The sequence below is a fragment of the Gopherus evgoodei genome, chromosome 1 (assembly GCF_007399415.2).
Source record: "Gopherus evgoodei ecotype Sinaloan lineage chromosome 1, rGopEvg1_v1.p, whole genome shotgun sequence".
Lineage (NCBI taxonomy): Eukaryota > Metazoa > Chordata > Testudines > Testudinidae > Gopherus > Gopherus evgoodei.
This window is the reverse complement of record NC_044322.1, coordinates 54,158,379-54,180,415: the sequence shown is the minus strand read 5'-3', so window position 1 is coordinate 54,180,415 and position 22,037 is coordinate 54,158,379. Positions and strand designations below refer to the sequence as shown.

General features: G+C 43.7%; 1 protein-coding gene across 2 annotated transcripts; it reads right to left on the bottom strand.

The window, feature by feature from the left end:
• Positions 1–6,827: 6,827 nt before the first annotated feature.
• On the bottom strand, positions 6,828–17,711 carry SPRYD7 (SPRY domain containing 7). 2 transcript variants are annotated; one of them, XM_030564631.1, is made up of 5 exons: positions 17,566–17,711; positions 15,297–15,413; positions 14,039–14,205; positions 11,447–11,549; positions 6,828–8,510 (listed from the first exon to the last, which is right to left on the bottom strand). In XM_030564631.1, exons 1-5 carry the CDS (start codon positions 17,669–17,671, stop codon positions 8,413–8,415), a joined length of 591 nt encoding a protein of 196 aa, XP_030420491.1. In that variant the 5' UTR covers positions 17,672–17,711; the 3' UTR covers positions 6,828–8,412. The 2 variants fall into 2 exon arrangements, with proteins under 2 accessions (XP_030420491.1, XP_030420502.1); XM_030564642.1 differs by lacking the exon at positions 17,566–17,711 and adding an exon at positions 17,196–17,384.
• Between the last annotated feature and the right edge of the window lie 4,326 nt (positions 17,712–22,037).

Below are 22,037 nucleotides of genomic sequence, written 5' to 3'. Positions count from 1 at the left end.
TTTAAGTCACTCAGGCTTTGCAATGCTGAGCAAAGCCATATGTAAATACCTTTAAAATCTAGGCCTAAATGGACTTGTCCAAGAACAAACAGGATGCCTGTGGTGCAGCAAAGTATCGAACCTGAGTCTCCCAAGCCCCAGGTTAGCTCCCTTCCCATCCTCCCTCACAATGGGAACAGGTTTGGGACTAAAAGGCAATAAACAATAGATTACTGACATCAAACAGTTTCCTATACAAAAGCTTCAAAATGAAAGGTGTTGAAAAGAGATCTTGAGACTAATGAGGCTCAATTGTGTTTTTAGAGGTCGTTCATTTAACCAAGAAAGATGAAGCAATGGTGCTATCTTAAGCTTTTACAAAAGGCATCGGCCTGGGGAAGCCACAAAATCTGCCATGCTACAAATCTTTATATATATGTAAAAGCCTAAGATCTTAGCACCTAATTTCTTCCTGAGCTGGCTCATACCACAGCTGTTTTTTCCCTGCTCTCCATCCAGACTTCCTAGCTCTCCCTCAGAGCCTTTTATAGCCCTGAGTTGGAGCTCGAGAAACCTATCTAATCTGGTTGCCAAGTTGAGTCTTCAGAATAGATCTGCATCTCCCCACAAGGTCCTAAAGTCTGACACTTAGTCACAAGGAAGAAGAGCTGGTTAGACATTTGATATCCTTCACTGTGATCAGTGAGTTGGGCTGCGGTATAAGAAGATTCAAGGAACATTACAGTCCCTTTAAATCTCTCATGAATAGCCATTATCTTCTGAAGTTCCAGCATTTTAGTATGAGATGCATTTCAGATGATTTTCAGAAAGCTTTTGACAAGGTCCCTCACCAAAGCAAAGTAAGCTGTCATGGGATAAGAAGGAAGGTCCGCTCATGGATTGGTAACTGGTGAAATGATAGGAAACAAAGGGTAAGAATAAATGGTCAATTTTAAGAATGGAGAGAGGTAAATAGTGGAGTCCCCCAGCGGTCTGTACTGGGACCAGTCCTATTCAACATATTTATAGATGATCTGGGAAAAGGGGTAAACAGTGAGGTGGCAAAATCTGCAGATGATACAAAACTACTCAAGGTAGTTAAGTCCCCAACAGACTGCAAAGAATTACAAAAGAATCTCAAACTGGGTGACTGAGCAACAAAATAGCAGATGAAATTCAATATTGATAAATGCAAAGTAATACACATTGGAAAATATAATTCCAGCTATACATATAAAATGATGGGATCTAAATTAGTGGTTACCACTCAAGGAAGAGATTTTGGAGTAATTGTGGATAGTTCTCTGAAAACATTCACTCAATGTGCAGCAGCAGTTAAAGTGAACAGAATGTTGGCAATCATTAAGAAAGGGATAGATAAGATAGAAAATATCATATTGCCTCTAAATAAATCCATGGTATGCCCACATCTTGAAAATTGCAGATGTGGTTGCCCCATCTCAAAAAAGATATATCGGAATTGGAAAAGGTTCAGAAAAGGGCAAAAAAAGTGATTAGGGGTATGGAACGGCTTCTGTATGAGGAGAGATGAATAAGACTGGGACTTTTCAGCTAGGAGAAGAGACAACTAAGGGGAGATATGATAGAGGTCTATAAAATCATGACTGGTGTGGAGAAGTAAATAAGGAAGTGTTATTTACTTCTCATAACACAAGAACTAGGGGTCACCAAATGAAATTAATAGGCAGCAGGTTTAAAACAAACGAACAGGAAATATTTCTCTACACAACACACAGTCAACCTGTGGAACTCTTTGCCAGAGGATGTTGTGAAGACTATAACAGGGTTCAAAAAAAGAACTAGATAAATTCATGGAGGATAGGTTCATCAATGGCTATTAGCCAGGATTGGCAGGGTTGGTGTCCCTAGCCTCTGTTTGCCAGAAGCTGGGAATAAGTGACAGGGAATGGATCACTTGATGATTACCTGTTCTGTTCACTCCCTCTGGGGTACCTGGTATTGGCCACTGTCAGAAGACAGGATACTGGGCTAGATGGACCTTTGGTCTGACCCAGTATGGCCGTTCTTATGAGAGGCTGTATAAATAAATCTAACATCACTACTCTCTACTTCCAGGACAAATTAAGAAAACTTGTAATATGGTTGAATTGTACACACAATCTAACTCAAGATTATATTCACAATACAAGCAAGAGTGGATGCCAAGTCACTTCCATGGAAAACTCTTGGCAGTTCAGCAGAAAAGAGCTCCTAGCTGCAAGAAACAAAGATTGAGTCATATTTCTTAGATGCTCCAGTACAATTGGCGAGCAGCACATGTTAAAACCTCTGTTGTTGGGAAATCTAAATTCCCTTCAGCCTTAAAACATCTGAACTTGGAATTGGGTCACTTGTGTTCTTTTCATGAGTGAAAAAATGTTATACTGGATAACTGTTTCACTAGTTTTGTTGGGGAGTATTTTATGCCAAAAATACACAGGCATCTGGGCCAAAATAAACTTTTGAGTTGGTGAAAATTGCCTGTCATAGGCAAGTCAGCAGTGCATTCCGTATAAAGTGGTCAAGGTATAAAATCTTATCAATAAATGCCAAATGAAAGCTCCAGCTACATGGGATTCCACAATCTTCAGTTGGCCAAAATATTATCTAATGAATCCTCACTTCAAAACTGCAGCTATCATTCAACATTTTCCTAAACAAACTAAAGAAAATGTAAATTTAAACTCAAATTTAGTTAATACAAAGCCAAAAGGAATGGCAACAACAGTTGTAGGTAGATCAAAAATGCATATAGATCTGGATAATTTTTGACTTTGCTCAGTCTACAGTGAGCTGATATGTAAAGAAATGCAGAGGAATACAAGTACAGAGGAGTAGTGTGTTCTCTTGTGAATTCCTGTAATCTCAATCTCCAGTTTAATCAATTGCAGATATGAGGGCTTGTCTACATCAGAAAGTTGCAGCGCTGGTGAGGGAGTTACAGCGCTGCAACTTTGAAGGTGTACACATCTGCAGGGCATCACCAGCGCTGCAACTCCCTGTTTGCAGCGCTGGCCGTACTCCCGTTTTGTCTCGGGTGTAGAGGATCCAGCGCTGGTGATCCAGCGCTGGTAATCCAATGTAGACACTTACCAGCGCTTTTCTTGACCTCCGTGGAAGGAGGAAGCCTCTGGTAATCAAGCTGGTCTCCTTTCCCGGTTTGCTCTCTCGTTCCCGGAACCCCGAGCAAGCAGGTCTCCTTCCCTGCGGTTTGCAGGGTGGTTCGGGGAACGCGAGAGCAAACCGCGGCGAAGCTGGTCTCCTTTCCCGGTTTGCTCTCGCGTTCCCGGAACCCGAGCAAGCAGGTCTCCTTCCCTGCGGTTTGCTGGGTGGCTCCGGGAACGCGAGAGCAAACCGCGGCGAAGCTGGTCTCCTTTCCCGGTTTGCTCTCGCGTTCCCGGAACCCCCCTTGAAGCCGCCCAACAGCGCTGCAGTGTGGCCACATCTAACACCACTTGCAGCGCTGGTTGCTGTAAGTGTGGCCACTCTGCAGCGCTGGCCCTATACAGCTGTACTAATACAGCTGTAACAACCAGTGCTGCAAAATTTTAGATGTAGACATGGCCTGAGAAGAGGAATCAAACACAGTGTGGATGGATAGGAGAGCTGAGAACACTGAAAAAAATGTAAGCATTAATTTAAATAAAATTCAAGAATTCACATCAATCATATTCAGATCTCTTTTCCTTGTTTTTTTTTTTGCGAAGTTTGCATAAGGGAAAATATTGTGTATACTCTTATGCAGGTATATATACCTCTACCCCAATATAACGCCACCCGATATAACAGAAATTCTGATATAATGTGGTAAAGCAGCGCTCCAGTGGGGCAGAGCTGCACACTCCGACGGATCAAAGCAAGTTCAATATAATGCGGTTTCATCTATAACGTGGTAAGATTTTTTGGCTCCCAAGGACACTGTTATATCGAGGTAGAGGTGTATTCACATAAGCATTGTCACCAGAGGGTTTGCAAAGCCATCTTTGAAGGCTCTGTATGGATCTGGGAGTAGAAGCACTCATGGGACTCGAAAGACCCATTGAACAGCGTGAACAACAAATTCTTCTTTCACGATCCATAGAGGCTGAAGTACGTTCGCATAAACTTTTAACTGAATAATGAGTAAACTTGTGAAAATCAAATCATGGATAATTTACTAACACAAACAGGGGTTCAATTGAATTATTCACTGCAAACAACTGTATCAGATCTAGATCATCAACAGTGATCTCCTGATATTCATTGTTACAATCTTTGTCCTCCCAACACTCTCCTCATTCATCCTTCCTAGCTTTATGCGGTCTAATTTGGATTTTAAGATCCTTGAAACAGGAGCCTTATTTCATTTATCTGCAAAATACCATGCACATCCATTGTACTGTATAAATAAGAATGCTGCTGATAAACATGTAAACTGGATTACATGCTCTGCCAAGCCTATTTAGTAGCTGATGCCCAGACCTATTGACTGCAAATTTTGCTGCCAAGGACCAGAAAATGTATAGCATAAAGTGTTACACATTGCTACAGCAGGTTGCCTATGTCAGAATATTCAAAGGTTAAACAAACATGGGGGCAAACAAGTTAATGGAAAAGCCTTAACACTTTCAATTAAAAATGACTGATTCTTTCTGGTTAACACCTTTACTACTTGGTAAATATTTAGCTAACTCTATTATTAAAAATTGATTACCAGAGCAATTTTTAGAGGCTTCCATTATAGCCCATTCCACTGGACAAGGCATAGGACTGGAAGCATCCTTCTATTTCTATAAAAGCAGCAAGGAATCCTGTGGCACCTTATAGACTAACAGACGTTTTGGAGCATGAGCTTTCGTGGGTGAATACCCACTTCCTCAGATGCATGTAGTGGAAATTTCCAGGGGCAGGTATATATATGCTAGCAAGCAAGCTAGAGATAACGAGTTCAGTTCAATCAGGGAGGATGAGGCCCTGTTCTAGCAGTTGAGGTGTGAAAACCAAGAGAGAGGAGAAACTAGTTCTGTAGTTGGCAAGCCTCCAGCTTCCATCCCGGACACATCACACGATCCATTGTCTACAGCCAAGCACTGAGGTACAACCGCATCTGCTCTAACCCCTCAGACAGAGACCAACACCTACAAAATCTCCACCAAGCGTTCTCAAAACTACAATACCCGCATGAGGAAATAAGGAAACAGATCAACAGGGCCAGACGTGTACCCAGAAGCCTCCTACTGCAAGACAAACCCAAGAAAGAAACCAACAGGACTCCACTGGCCATCACATACAGCCCCCAGCTAAAACCCCTCCAACGCATCATCAAGGATCTACAACCCATCCTGGACAACGATCCCACACTTTCACAGGCCTTGGGTGGCAGGCCAGTCCTTGCCCACAGACAACCTGCCAACCTGAAACATTCTCACCAGTAACTGCACACTGCACCATAACTCTAGCTCAGGAACCAATCCATGCAACAAACCTCGATGCCAACTCTGCCCACATATTTACACCAGCGACACCATCACAGGACCTAACCAGATCAGCCACACCATCACCGGTTCATTCACCTGCACATCCACCAATGTAATATACGCCATCATATGCCAGCAATGCCCCTCTGCTATGTACATCGGCCAAACTGGACAGTCTCTACGGAAAAGGATAAATGGACACAAATCAGACATTAGGAATGGCAATATACAAAAACCTGTAGGAGAACACTTCAACCTCCCTGGCCACACTATAGCAGACCTTAAGGTGGCCATCCTGCAGCAAAAAAACTTCAGGACCAGACTTCAAAGAGAAACTGCTGAGCTTCAGTTCATCTGCAAATTTGACACCATCAGCTCAGGATTGAACAAAGACTGTGAATGGCTTTCCAACTACAGAACCAGTTTCTCCTCTCTTGGTTTTCACACCTCAACTGCTAGAACGGGGCCTCATCCTCCCTGATTGAACTGAACTCGTTATCTCTAGCTTGCTTGCATATATATACCTGCCCCCATGAAATTTCCACTACATGCACCTGAGGAAGTGGGTATTCACCCACGAAAGCTCATGCTCCAAAACGTCTGTTAGTCTATAAGGTGCCACAGGATTCTTAGTCTGGATCTGTAAAAGCAGCAAACACGGCTACCCCTCTGATACTTCTATTTCTAGGTCTTCAACTGACTTGCTATGAGATGTTGGCCAAATCATTTAATCTCTGTACCTCTTTCCTTACCTGTAAAATGGGTTAACAGTATCATCCACTTGTTCAAAGTACTTTAAGATTATTGTTAGCAAGTAAAAAGTGCATAAACAGTAAGTGCAATGTTCTCCATTACTTCATATGGTATTCGCGTGAGATTCAATATGTCTGTCTACAATGATATGAGCTGTTATTTTATAAGAGGAGGAAAGACATATTGTACAACAGGACAGAAAATTTGCATCCCATTTAAAATAATGAGAAATCAGCAACTTTCTAAGATGTAAGAGTAAACTCTTAAATTGTCCAAAAAAATTAACAGCTGATTTAAACACATTTATCAAAACATTTTAAAAGTAGAAGTCACAATTTTGAAGACCACCGCCTTCTCTGTGCTTTCAAACAGGACCTGGATTCTCCGTCTTACTCTACATCAGACTCAGAATGGCAACTTCCTGTATGTTAAGTATTCTTTAATAAATTAAAAACAAATTTTTTGTTGTTTGTTCTTTGAAGTTAGATACAGTGGTTATAATTTCTTTAAATACTTCTCCCTTCCTCCGAGAATACCAGCAAGTTTAATTCCATATAAAATGCTTTTATTTCATCTTCCTATTCTTTCACATGGCACAAAGGACCACGGAGACATTACTCAAGAAGCAACAAGAGGGGAAATTGGACACACTCCCCTCCCCAGATTTATTTCTAATTTCAAGAGTTCACAAATTTGATTACAAAATCATCATGATTTGTCTCAGCTCATATATGGCACAAGGACATAGTCATGCCCCAAAAGAACGTTCCACATAGCCTGGAACTTGCCTCCAACAGTGGCTAATATTGCAAGCTTCGGGGAGGAGAATTAACCCTCTCCATTCTCATCCCACTTCCCAAATATTCCTAATCTTATACTATACTATAGAAGAAGCATCATGCTAAAGATAGGAGCTCTGCATTATGGCATCATCTGCTGCTGTGTCAATTTCAGCATTGGGAGACTGCAGCATGGTAAAGAAAAAGCTAGGCCTATGAGGCCAAGAAGACGTCTTTAAACAAATACAGAAAATTAGGAAGTGAAAGGCTCAGAGAAAATCAACTGTATTTGAAAAGTTCAGAATAAAAGAACCTCAAAAATTTAAAGGCATCACAGCAGTCACTCATCATATAAATGCGTTAGTCCATGGACAGCCAAAAAAAATCGTACTAGAAGTTCTTAAAAACACATCAGGTTATACAAAAAGGTTTTCTTTGCAAAAAAATATGACTAGAAAGCAGACTGCATACATGACAAGAAAAGAATCACCTGATCTTTTATAGTTATCGGAATCACGTTTCAGAATAGCATGTTAATCATTATTCATTTTATTACTGGATCCAGAAAAAAAATTTAAATAAAATCTTCCATAAAGAATAATCTGATTTACAGTTTAGACATAAAGATTCATCGTAATATCCAACATACCTTCCCTGCCATTAATATCACAGTTAAACAATCTGTACCGATTCTGCCACCAGAGTAACACTGCTTAATGAGCTTTATAAATACATCTGGTGTTTGGGTTTGCTTTTTTTACATACAACAAAATAATACTTTGACTGTTACTAACAAGTATTCTGTCACACTTAAAGCAAATGAAAAGCTATGAGATTTATATAAACTCAATAGGAATATTAGCTGTTTAACAACTAGAAATTGGTAGGGTACATGTTTCAAAAGAAAAAACAAAATCTAGCTGCCAATCGTATCATTAGTCATTGTGCAGAACAACAACACTGCAATCCAAACAGACTATTAGCACAGTGCTCTCTTTTTATAAGGTACATAACTTCTGAGTGGGAAGGAATAGGAAAAATCACAATGAGAACTATCTACCCCTGTAACTTTACGGAAACATACTATCACGTATATGAACTATTTCCTTTATAAAGCTCAAATTGAAAACAAAAGTTCATTTAATACTGTGGCAATTATACCCTTTAGTTTCCATTTACATCAAATACAAATCAGAAAAAACTGCCCCAAAACACTGATTTTCACATCACAAAACAGTTGTCAAAATCTACCATTTGTAACACAATTTTCTGGTGTTGCAGTTAACATTTTGGTTCTTCAGACAACAGTCACAAGTACTTTACTAAAAAATACACGTGTTTCCTACAGGTAAATGTGAAGCTTTATTTAAGATGGCAAAGGCTTTGTAACAGCGTAGGGGTGCAAGTTTTCAGTATGAAGACGTTCAGAAGATTTGCTGTTCAAAGAGTATTTTTTCAAACCCTGTTGGAGGAGTGTGATAAAATTCGCTGAACTGACAATCCAAGATGGCACTGTCATCAACTGCAGGACAGAAGCAAAGAGAAAAATAATTAGAGGAGAACAGCATTTATTTTGACTATACATTACACCAAATTAGATTATACATCAATACATTGTGTGTCCACAATGACTGAAACACAAAGGATATTCTCCAAAATATCAGTAACATCCATGCAGTAGAGATAAATAAGATCTTCTTGGTTAATCTGTAGAAAAGATCCTAGAATACAATCAAGCAGGCCAAAACATGTTTATTTCCTATAGAATACTTCAATTTGCAAAGGACTCTGCTGAAATCAGTGAAAATATTGCTATTTATTTTACTGAGCGTGCTAATAAGCCTTAAAGCAACTCTCCTCAACTTCTAGGGCCCTCATTTTCCCCTCCACTACTTTGAAAGCCCACAGGCCAAGCGTGGTTATGAGGAGACATGAAAGAGGATGTATCTCTATGGCATGCTTCCCATTCCCCTGCTTGGTGTCAAGCCATCTGCTTAGGTTATCACATTGGAACCCTGCTTGACTTATTTTTAGACACCTGAATTTTAAAAATAAATCAGTATTTTTTGAAACAATAATACTGCCATGAGACTTTCTGCCTAATTCTAGGTGGAAGATTAAAATGGAAATTCTGACAGATCATTAACTGCTGCAATACTTCACGTGCAGCTTTACTGAAGTATAATACATAGCGTAGCACTGCTCTTCAGAAAAATCAGATCCATTTAGTTAATGAGTCTTTAAAAAGAAACATTCCTCTAAGCCACAGCTCATGTGAGAGCAGTATATCAATGCCAATCCCCCCCCAAATAAAAACAACCCCCCCCCAAAACCCAAATACAATATTTTGGTCGATAATTTAGATATCCTGAAGTCAAGACATTCGTTTTCTCCCACAACAGCCTTAACTGAGCTCACAAGTACTATCTTGTATTGTTATATGTGGTGTTGACTTTACACTTTAATATTTGTGCAGATGTGCCTGGGGTACAGCTGCTGAAGGAAGCAACTTTGAATTTGACTTGTGTTTTAAGTTCCCAAACATGACATCATTTACCTTCTGTACTGAGTTATTTTAAAAATCTCTAAGATTCTGGTCTGAAACATCGATAAATTAAATAGTTGAGAGTAATTTCTCCTTTCATATGCCTATGAATACATATCATTAAATTAAAGATTTTATTACTTGTAACTTATAACATGGAGGTGTCACCTGAATGTAATTTGAAAATCATCGGGTGTTATAGCAATAAACTAATCCATTGCGAAACATGGAAATTCTTGGGAATTTATGCCAGCTCTTGAAGGATGATGACAGGAGAGGGAGTCTGGCAATAAAAAAAGTCACCTTACAACCAAGCCTAAAACTTCAGTGGTGTGGCATTAGGCATGGAGAAAGGAGGAGGAAGTTTAAAAAAAAAAAAAAAAAAAAAAAAAAGGTACAGAAGACCAGGGAGCCCAAGTTCCTGCTGCAGCAAGTAGACTGTTTATGAAAGCTACCTACTCCCGAGGTCTAAATTCTCTCCACTGTAACTCCATTTCCAAAGCAAAGTGAAGATGACGTGTTAGCTACCTAACAAAAGCCTGTTCTCCCATTCTCACCAACGTGGTGTCTGGCAGCCAGAATCCCAATAATATAATGTTCACAGGAATAAAACTGTGGCAAGTATTTTATTCCTGTTTGTGCAACTATTTGTAATAATGCCACCATGTGGTAAATAAAACACAAAATGACAATATGAAATAATCTTCACTGTAACAGTTTTAAAGGGGATGAATTGGCACTTGAATTTGTAACATTCAGAGCTTCCAAAGCAAATTTAGATTTTTTCGTTCAGAAAGTGTAGCATTAAGAAAGTGTCTAGACAGATACAGAAATGTGCCAACAGTTCATTATGAAATATGAAATGAAATAATAAGCAGACATACCACTTGGTACTATGGTCCTGTCACATCTCACAAGCTACGCAAGTTTGGGATAGGTCAGTACTTGGATGAGAGATTTACAAAAAGGTAACAAATAGTAATATTGGGGATTCAATGAGTGGTAGTCTTCCCTCCTAGTACTGAACCAATCCCTCAGCAGGGTGGGATGAGGCACTGTGCAAGCGCAGGTGCAGCATTTCAGATGAGACAATCAGAATTCCTATGTATGTAGGATTTGCAAAGAGTACCTTGGAATTTTGGTAAGGTAGGGTTAATTCACGTTGTGGCCAAATTCCAACTCACAAAGTTAATACAATCTCTCTTAAGCTGCCTAAGCAGACTGGATATGATATTTGTTTCCTGTTTAAAACTGTTGTGCTAATGTATTCTGTCAATGTAGCTGCCATGATTCACTGTAGAGACAGCTGCATTTTCAGAGGTGAAAATTTCGACATAACATTTGGTATCAATTTGTTACAGTTGTGAAGTATTTTGAGATGGAAGATGCTACCACATTAAAGTTTATATTTCTATAAAAAATGAAAAATAATAAAAATGTACATCCTATCCAAATCTGACTTAAAAATTGAAATGCACTACATTATTGCATGAGCAAGAGGGGGCATAAATACAAACTTCACAGAGAAATTTTATTAACCCATTTATCTGCAGGTGAGTCAGCAAAACCCTTGTGCGGCTTTATCGATACCTGATGATTTGACAGTATGTTTACATGACTTGTTTTAACTGCAGTAATTCCCTAGCTGTCATCTGTGGAGCCATTACTAGTGATTCACTGCTAGGTGGTGGTACTCATTTCCAGCTACTAAACTGCACTGAAAGAAGCAAAATATACACTGATGCTTTCCTAATATTACTTTTCCATAACCAGTTGCTGTAGTTGCCAAAGGATACTGTTCGATTGTGACTAGGAGGACAGGTGGGCCACATGATGAGGAGTAGGATAGGTGGTTTGAGAGAATATTGCTATTAAGATTGACCACACTGAATAAGTTTGAGAACCCAACTTACCATATACTACAGGATAGACAGTCCCTCTGATTCCTGAAGCTGGACAATGCATATTCTTTCCATTTAAATATACATTTAATTCTACATGGTCATATGTAATACCCTATAAGGCAAAGCACGAAATGTTAGCATAAGATCATCAAGTTGATACATGTGAGAATGTTTACTATTTCTTTTTACAGCTAGTCTAGCTGAACACAATGGGCAGTTTCTAATAAAATGGCATAAAACACAGTCTCCTAAAAGAACTCACTAGGCCAGGGGTTGGCAACCTCTGGCACGCAGCTTGCCAGGGTAAGCACCCTGTTGGGTGGGCCAATTTGTTTACCTGCCACGTTGGCAGGTTCGGCCAATCGCGGCTCCCACTGGCCACGGTTTGCAGCTCCCAGGCCAATGGGGGTGGCAGGAAGCCACAGCCAGCACATCCCTCAGCTCACGCAGCTTCCCGCAGCCCCCACTGACCTGGGATGGCAAACCGTGGCCAGTGGGAGACACGGTCGGTAAAACCTGCCAACGTGGCAGGTAAACAAACTGGCCTGGCCCGCCAGGGTGCTTACCCTGACGAGCCGCGTGCCAGAGGTTGCCCTGCACTAGACCATTTTTCCGGACACTTAAAAGGTCAATAATTAAAAATATTTAATTATATTTGAACTTGCAGGCACCAAAAGTGCTTGCAGGCTTAGCCAATCGGGACGGCAGCAATAACAATCGACTTATTTGACGAACAGAAGCTAACCAACATAGTTCAAATTGTGAATTTACAGCGCTCAGGCAGTTAGCAAAGTAATGCATTTGTTACTTATTATCCTTCAAGTGTTCTAACTTCAGCTTTGCAGACTAAATAGACTGAGTGAGCCTTTAAAGAGACTGCAACACAGCAAGATTCTATTCCAAGCAAACCATCTCAGCAGGGGATTTTTATTTTTTTTTTTAAACTTCAGACACCTGGCAATAAACTCGCAAACACCGGCAATCAAAATAAGATATTGAAAAAGTTGGCATTAGAAACAGTGTTAATCTGATCACTTCTGTGTATTTTAAAAAAATTCTAATAATGTTAAAAAACTAGTCATACAGTAGACCACTTTAAATATACAGGGTAATTTTAAATATATTTAGGAGTGTTGAGGAGAGAGAGGGAGCATGATCCATACAGATTCCCAAGTTCCTCTCATTCAATTGTCTTTCCAACAATTTTTTCTCTCCCTATCCCCAGTCTAATTTCCTCTCCCTTTTCTAAATTGTATCCCAGCTTGGCTAAAAATAAAACCCCTTTATCCCAATACCTTTGCTACAAGTCTTCCTCCAAGGTTGCTAGGGCCACTCTCTCTGCCTGCTAACCAAGCACACACCAGCGAAGAGCTCTTATGCTCCCTGGGTACAACCTCATCTCGCTCTCCAGTGCATTCTGGGACATCTTTGAACAGGGAAGCCCAGCCACAAAGAGCTTGGGATCTCTACAATGATGGCCCCGTCAGGTTTATAAGCAAATTCATCAAACCTAGTAGCAGTGGGTAGCAATGAAGCACTACTGTGATGGGGTATATAAAACCTATTCTGTCACAGTCACTGAGGGGTAAAGGGACAGAATAGCTACTTCCCCAGGTGTGGCTAATTGACCTGCAACACTTGACATAAGCAATCCAGGCACAGGACTATCTTGCATCAGCAGCAAACTGGCAGGAAGCCACTGAAGGATAAGAACTAGAAACCCTGTTTAGGACTGAGATAAGACTGCAGGGGAAAACCTGACAGCCTAAATAGGTATCCTTCCTCCTGCACACCATAAGGAAGACTAGACTCTCTAAGGGCCTGCTGCCACAGCCAGGAAGAAGACAGCATAAGGATCTGAGGATAGTGGGAGCTGAACTGAAAGGCTAGGAGAGCAAACATTTAAAGGGCCAGTGTACTTCTGATGAACAAGAGGGCAGGCAAGAGGGTATGAGCCTCTTCAGGTCTATCTCACTTCTCCAGAAAAGGTGTGTGGGGGTGGAAAATATATGAAAGGGAGAGATAGTTGGGGAGAAGAGAAGTAAGGAATATTTGACCATTCCTCTACCCATTACTCCCCAAAAGTACTGGAAACAAATTTTGTTCCAACTATGCCCCTGCTAGTGATGTGGATTAGAAAAGACAGTGAGGAAGGAACATGCCTAACTTAGGGTGCATTATTATCACAAGACATCAAGATAAATACATAACTGTGTTTTACTAAAATGATTACAATTCTGAAGGGTTGCATTGTTCTGTAATGTTTTTCAGTATGAAATACTAGAAATACCCATTTAATAAGCCTACATTTTTTACAAGTCAATATCTCCTGAATATTACCTTCTGATGCACTGTAAGCATATTAATTTAATAGGTTTAATCCTTTTATCAGATATTGACTTTTCAGGGCTTCAATAAAATTCTGTGTTTAATTTGCTTGTTTGCATGGAAAGCTAGATATTAACAAGGGTTCACTGTATTCCCTTTTGCCTTGCATCAGTGCTGACAGCAAAATGTGCTTGGAAAATCCCGGAAACATCTAGTGCTGAACTATTCCAACACAGCAACAAATTTATATTAACAAGAACTAAGGAAACTCACCACAATGTCACCCTCCTGTGGAAGGCTGTTTGCTGGCAGCCTGTTCTTCTCCTCGTTGTTGTGGTAGAGAGCTCCATCATTTCTCAGCACTAAACTATGCACATCTCGACCAAGTGGAATTTGATTCAAATTTGCTTTCTGGGTTGCAACTCCAATACCCCAAACCCCTGAAAATATGATGATGATATTTTGTGAATACTGTTGTTTGTTTCTTTTGAAATCTCAGACTGAGAGTAGGGGATATATTCCAAGTGTGTGCCCCAATGACAGCAATATCACAAGTGAATTTTAATTTGAAAAGCATTAGCAATTACATTCACTAGGCTGAGACAGACTTTAAAATATCCTTTCAAAACATGCTGTACCTTAGTGTTTTTATTTTATTAGCCATCAATATAAAAATTAAGGGGTAAAAGTCTTAGCTCTCACTCTGACCCAGGTTATTACCCAAAATGACTAGAGCAGCAGTTCTCACCGGGGGAGGATTCCTGGGGCAAAGGAACTGCAGAAGATAACCAAAACGATGTCTCTGAGGACTCAGTTGCAAGTCTTGGCATAGGGGCCATGCCGGGGGCAGGGCCAAAGAATACACATGTCAGTGATTTCAGACAATACAGCAGCTCATACAGCAGCCTGGGGCTGTCTAAATTATGCTGGGGGTGCTTCAGTCCTGGAAGCAGCCCAGAACTGGGAGGACACAAAGGTGGCTTAAAACCACTTTAAGCCCCTCACCCCGAAGCTGCGAGTTCTCTGCTGCACTTATAAACACAGAATCATTTCCACAATGGCCCACAAGAAGCTAAAGGAGAAGAATCTGGATACATGCTAAAATAGCAAATAAATGTAGACAGCAAATATTATTGGAGAAAAAGTACAAGAGCTATATACACACTATTTTACATGCTCATAACACGATATATATATGAATTTAGCAGAAAGTAGCTCTAAATTATGTTTATTTAAAAAACATATACACAAGAGTGTTCAAACATGGTAGTGTTTAATACTGGCAACTCTAGTAATTTCACTTGCCTTTGTTTTTAATAAATCAAAGCAGTAAAATAGAAGAATGACAAATCTTTCTTACAAGATGCCAATTTAGTTTCTTACAAAAGTTTGATACTTGTAAAGTGTGTTATTTCTCATTGTAGTATCCAAAGATGCAGTGCAGTTAATTATCAAAGATGCAGATGCTTTGCATGCTTCTACTCAAATCTCAAATACCAATTTAAAGTAGAAAATATTTTTGCTAACTAACCTGTAGATTGGATTTTAAACTCAAAATAGCTCTTGTTCTGATGCAAAGGTGCATTGGCTAGGCAACCCCCCGTGCCACATATTCTTCTGCCATTTTTGACAATGACGACATCTGTTCCTGCATATGCAAATAAAATACACAAACTTCAAAAAATGTAAGTTTGGAGACATCCATTAAAACCCCAAGAACAACATTTTCTCCTTCAACCAAGTAAGAGCTTCATTAGTCTATCAGAATTAGATTGTGCAGTGCTTTCAAGTAAAGAATGGATATGTTTATAGGCTAGTTCATCTTTCAGCTAAAGTTCGTCTATTTAAAATCTATATTCTTTAAATTTATCCTCTCAGGCTTTAAGGCAGCATGTTGAGTACAACATTTCCTCAAATATCCCAGCACAATAGCTTACAATCATTTAATTAGAAAGACACTCACTATGAGAAAGGGGATGCAGGGCTCAGGCCTTTCTCTAAACCACCTCCTTTTCTTGGTCTGGAACTGAAGGATAGGCACAGAATACTTTCCATAAGTTGTAGTCACCAAGAATTAATCAATAGTAAGATTCCTTTTAAAGGTTTGATTGCGAGGTTCCTTTAAAAAGGTACCTGCCAGCACACACAACATAACATTGAACTGCTAAATACTACACTCTCCTGTGGAAGATTTTAAAAAGCTCTAATAAGCTTTTGTCAGCATAGGCACAGACAAGACAGAGTCCTCAAAAGCCAGTCCAATAATTTCTGAGGATGCCTGGACGTTATGTAGCCAACAGGATTTTTTAAAATATTTGTTTGGCAAGGAGTAAGCCTTTCTAAATTGGTTTGTTGCAATGCCCTTTACATAGGACTACACCAGAAGACCACTCCACCCTTGTCTTCACACAAAAGTTGTACTGCTTTAACTATACTAGTATAGTTAACGTAGCAAACACACCCTTGCGTGGACACAGTTATAAAAGTAAAAAAGGGCTTATACTGGTATTGTTTATTTCCATATGGGAAGGGTAATTTAAGGTACCATTACCAATATCAGTAAATAAATAAATACATACATACATACACACACCACTTCCCAACCAACATAATCATACTAGTAGACCAGAAGTTTATGGTCCAAACTTTAGAACTAAACCTAGAGCAGAATACTGCTGGCCTAGTTATTTAGCAACATTTTCATGCTGGGATCATATTACACAAGTACTTCAGAGACTATCAAATGAAACACAAGGTGTAGTTTTTGACTTAGTCTTTTATTGTAGTCTGTGTGCCTTAGAGATAATTTCTTTTTGTGCCATAACCTCACAATTATATAACTAAGATCACTTTGGACAGTAAGCTCTTTGGGGAGGGACTGTCATTTGTCATATAGTTGTATAGTGCCTAGCATAATTGGGCCCAACCTGGCTGTGACCTTTAGGTGCTACTGCAATATAAATGTACAATAATAATAAATACTCAAGCTGAATGTCTCCAGATCGGGCACATCTGGGGACAGGGCATTCTCAGTGAAAGCAAATCAACTGGAATTTGCTATCTTGTTGATCTGACAGACCCTGATTTGCTCACCTTTGTGGAATACTGTAAAACCTAACTATTCAGTCAGGCTTCTTCTTTAATGGGGTCATCTGAGTGGGGATAGCCCTCAGAGTTTGGGGGAATTCTTCTAAATATCATTGTCTAGCCCTGTTAACAATCATCATGACATATATGTTTTTAAAATGTTGTCATGTTCATGGAACTAAAGACCTCGGATAGGCGCAATACAGTAACTGAACAAATAAACAAGACAAATAGTAAGATTCAAAGCACGGGCACCTTGTCTTTTATTTGACAGGAAAGCACCACACCCCTACAATTAATAATAATAATAATCGTGGATCTAAAGTGCTACATAAACACTCACCATTCACCCCCATCTCACACCACAAAGAAACCCCGGCTAAAGGTGCCGTTGTGTCAAACTGCAGCAGGCGGTGACACTTGCTACTCGCTGACCCTGCGGTGCGAGGCAGAGGGGCGAGGGCAGCCTGGCGATAATGGCGCGAGGGCTAAGTACAACCCCGCCCCGGAGCTGGGGAGACGGGCCAAGCCCGAGCTCTGTGAAACAGCCCGGCAGCTGGAGCAGGATCGAACACGGGGCGGGGGGACCGGCCCGGCTCTCACGGGGACGGGACCCAGCGCCCCCGGCTCTGGAGGGAGCGGACCCAGCGCCCCCGGCCCGTGCTGCGGGGTCCCTGCCAGGGGCGGGGCGGGGCGCGGCGCGCCCCCCTTACCCATGTGCTGCGTGTCCAGCTGCACCGCGGGCATCTCCTTCAGCGGGATGTGCCCGGCGCCGCCGTCCCCGCACCAGCGCAGGCAGCAGAACACCGAGGCCGCCATCGCTCCCTAGGGCCGAGCCGCGGGCTGGGCTGGGCCGGGCGGCTCGCGCGCAGCGAGGAGGCGGCCGGAGAGCGGAGCGCACCGGGCGCAGGGAGGGCGACGCCGCGCCCCCTGCAGGCTGGGAGGACTCGGCGCACGCGAGGCTCGGCCGGCGGCGAAGGGAGCTTCGGGGCCCTGTCAGCCTGCAGCCCGGCCACACGCACGGAGGGAGGGGAGGCCCCGGGGCGGGGGGGGGGGCGCATCCCCCCAGGGACCCATCCTGAGCGGAGCTAGCCCCCGGGAGCTCAGACCCAGCGCCACGGCCCAGCTGGGCGCATGCTCAGTGCAGGACTGGAAAGGCTCCCACCTGCCCCCGGAGAGTTTGGCCCCTGGCTCCCAGCTGCGGGGCTGAGGCCACCTCACCCTAGGAGCAGGGAGGGAGCCTGACGTGAGGGTGTGCTGAAGGGGCTGCAGGTGGAACCCAGAACAGGTCCAAGTCCTACCCGCTGCCCCACCTGCCTAAGGCTCTGGGAGGGAGTTGGCCTGTGGGACTGGAGGGGAGTTGGGGTGCAGGCTCTGGGAGGGAGTGGGGGGAGGGGTCAGGCTCTGGGGCAGGGGGTTGGGGTGCAGGCTCTGGGAGGGAGTGGGGGAGGGGTCAGGCTCTGGGGCAGGGGGTTGGGGTGCAGGCTCTGGGAGGGGGTGGGGGGGAGGGGTACAGGCTCTGGGGTAGGGGAGAAAGTGAGGCGCTTACCTCAGGCGGCTCGCAAAAGTGAGCAACACATCACTCTGGCAGTGGTTCCTAGGCGAGGGGGGGGGTCTCTGGCACCACTGCCTGCAGGCAGTCCCCCCCCAGCTTCCGTTCCCAGCCAATGGGAGCTGCGGAGTCGGCGCTTGGGGTGGGGGCAGTGCACGGAGACAACCACTTCCCCTCTCCCCCCCGGGGCTGGAAGGACACACCAGCCACTTCCGGCAGTGGCACAGAGCAAAGGCAGGCAGGAAGCCACCTTAGCCCCGGTGCCGGTGCCTGGGAGATGCTCTGGAGGAGGGGCGCAAGGGCAACAGGTAGGGCGGGGGAAGAGACCCACGCCCCGAACGTTGGTGGAGCTGGGGCCCCCAGGCCCTGAATATTCCTGGAGCATGATCACCATGAACCTATACAATTCCCTGCCCATGGGCCCAGGCCCAGCTTTAGGCCGATTCGCCCGATTCCCAGGAATCGGGCCTCGCGCCTTAGACATTTTTTTTTTTTAAACTTACCCTGGGTCCCTGGCTGCAATCTGCTCAGGGGTCTTCCATGGTCCCACTCCCTTGAGCTAAGTGCAGGCAGGAGCACGGCAAGCCCCGCTTTCCCCGCTGGAACCCTGGCCGGAGCGCGGCAAGCCCCGAGGCCCTGGTCTCCCGGCTGGAGCTCCGGGCCTTTAAATAGCCTCCAGAGCCCTGGGGTAGTGAGGCGCTCGGGGGGCTATTTAAAGGGTCAGGGCTCCAGCTGCCTGCCTCTGCCACTCTGGTTCTTTAAATAACCATCAGAGCCCTGCTACCCCCATGCATTCCCCAGGGCTCCCACAGCTATTTAAAAGGTCCAGGGAAGGGTAGAAGCTGGGGAGCCCCAGGCCCTTTAAATAGCCCCCAAAGCCCTGGGACAGCAGGGAGCTTGGGGACTATTTAAAGGGCTGGGGCTCCAGCTGCCTCTGCTGCACCCTCTGCCTTGCCCACACCAGCCCCGCTCCCACTGCCTGCAGCCAGCTCTACACCCCGTGCCCACAGCCCTGTCAAACCCCCTGCCATGTCTCCAGTCAACCCCTGCCCCACACCCGTGGCCCTGCCCAAAGCCAGCCAGCCAGCCCCACACACACTGCTGCCCGCACCAGCCCTATCTCCAGCCAACCCCTGCTGCATCCCCCGCCTGAAGCCAGCCAGTCTCTGCCTCTGTCTCCAGCCCTTCCAACCCCTGCTGCATCCCCCCGCAGCCCTGCCTGAAGCCAGCCCGCCCCACACACCCCCTGTCTCCAACCAACCTCGCACCCCTTGCCCTGCCTCCAGCCAGCCCCATGTCCACTGCTGCCCTGCAGTTCCAGGACAGTAACCCTGCACACCTGCTTCAATGAGGTGGGCAGGGAGCAGCTGGGACCCACACATGTGAAACAGCAGTCATTAATAACCAATCAACAGCATATATGATGCAATGTACATTATAAATAATAAAATTATAAATTTAGTTATGGAAAGTAAATAATACATGAAAGAAATGAAAGGCTTTTTTTTCCACTTTTTTTTTTTTTAAGTCATCCCTGCCAGGGCCCCGCCGAAAATGTTCGAATTGGGCCTCGCACTTCCTAAAGCCGGCCCTGCGTGGGCCTGGCTGGTGTTTTCTACACACTCAGTCGCAAGCCAGCTCAGTTCTTCACAGTAACAAGCATTTGACCCAGTGATGTAGGGTGAATCATAGAATATCAGGGTTGGAAGGGACCTCAGGAGGTCATCTAGTCCAACCCCCTGCTCAAACCAGGACCAATTCCCAACTAAATCATCCCAGCCAGGGCTTTGTCAAGCCTGACCTTAAAAACCTCTAAGGAAGGAGATTCCACCACCTCCCTAGGTAACCCATTCCAGTGCTTCACCGCTCTCAGTGAAAAAAATATCCAACCTAAACCTTCCCCACTGCAACTTGAGACCATTAGTCCTTGTTCTGTCATCTGGTACCACTGAGAACAATATATATCCATCCTCTGGAACCCCCTTTCAGGTAGTTGAAATCAGCTATCAAATCCCCCCTCATTCTTCTCTTCTGCAGACTAAACAATCCCAGTTCCCTCAGCCTCTCCTTATAAGTCATGTGCTCCAGCCCCCTAATCATTTTTGTTGCCCTCCACTGGACTCTTTCCAATTTTTCCACATTCTTCTTTTAGTGTGGGGCCCAAAACTGGACACAGTACTCCAGATGAGGCCTCACCAATGTCGAATAGAGGGGAATGATCATGTCCCTTGATCTGCGGGCAATGCTCCTACTTATACAGCCCAAAATGCCATTAGCCTTCTTGGCAACAAGGACACACTGTTGACTCATATCCAGCTTCTCGTCCACTGGAACCCCTAGGTCCTTTTCTGCAGAACTGCTTCCTAGCCATTTGGTCCCTAGTCTGTAACAGTGAATGGGATTCTTCTGTCCTAAGTGCAAGACTCTGCACTTGTCCTTGTTGAACCTCATCAGGTTTCTTTTGGCCCAGTCTTCTAATTTGTCTAGGTCCTTCTGTATCCTATCCCTACCCTCTGGCGTATCTACCACTCCTCCCAGTTTAGTGTTGTCTGCAAACTTGCTGAGAGTACAGTCCACGCCATCCTCCAGATCATTAATGAAGATATTGTACAAAACCGGCCCCAGGACCAACCCTTGGGGTGCTCCACTTGAAACCAGCTGCCAACTAGACATGGAGCTGTTGATCACTACCTGTTGAGCCTGACGATCTAGCCAGCTTTCTATCCACCTTATTGTCCATTAATCCAGCCCATACTTCTTTAACTTGCTGGCAAGAATACTGTGGGAAACCGTATCAAAAGCTTTGCTAAAGTCAAGGAATAACACATCCACTGCTTTCCCATCATCCACAGACCCAGTTATCTCCTCATAGAAGGCAATTAGGTTAGTCAGGCATGACTTGCCCTTAGTGAATCCATACGGACTGTTTCTGATCACTTTCCTCTCCTTGAAGTGCTTCAGAATTGATTCCTTGAGGACCTGCTCCATGATTTTTCCAGGGACTGAGGTGATGCTGACTGGCCTGTAGTTCCCTGGATCCTCCTCCTTCCCTTTTTTAAAGATGGGCACTACAGTAGACTTTTTCCAGTCATCCGGGACCTCCCTCGTTCGCCACGAGTTTTCAAAGATAATGGCCAATAGCTCTGCTATCACATCCGCCAACTCCTTTAGCACCCTCAGATGCAGCACATCTGGTCCCATGGACTTGTGCTCATCCAGTTTTTCTAAATAGTCCCGAACCACTTCTTTCTCCACAGAGGGCTGGTCACCTTCTCCCCATACTGTGCTGCCCAGTGCAGCAGTCTGAGAGCTGACCTTGTTTGTGAAGACAGAAGCAAAAAAATCATTGAGTACCTTAGCTTTTTCCACATCCTCTGTCACTAGGTTGCCTCCCTCATTCAGTAAGGGGCCCAGACTTTCCTTGAATTTCTTCTTGTTGCTAACATACCTGAAGAAACCCTTCTTGTTACTCTTAACATCTCTTGCTGGCTGCAACTCCAAGTGTGATTTGGCCTTCCTGATTTCACTCCTGTGTGAAGTACTGTGCTGAGTACTCTGACCACTTCGGGCGCCCTTGGCACAGGACTCGTTGCAGGATCTTCCCAGTGACACCACAGAGTTGTAGGGTAATGT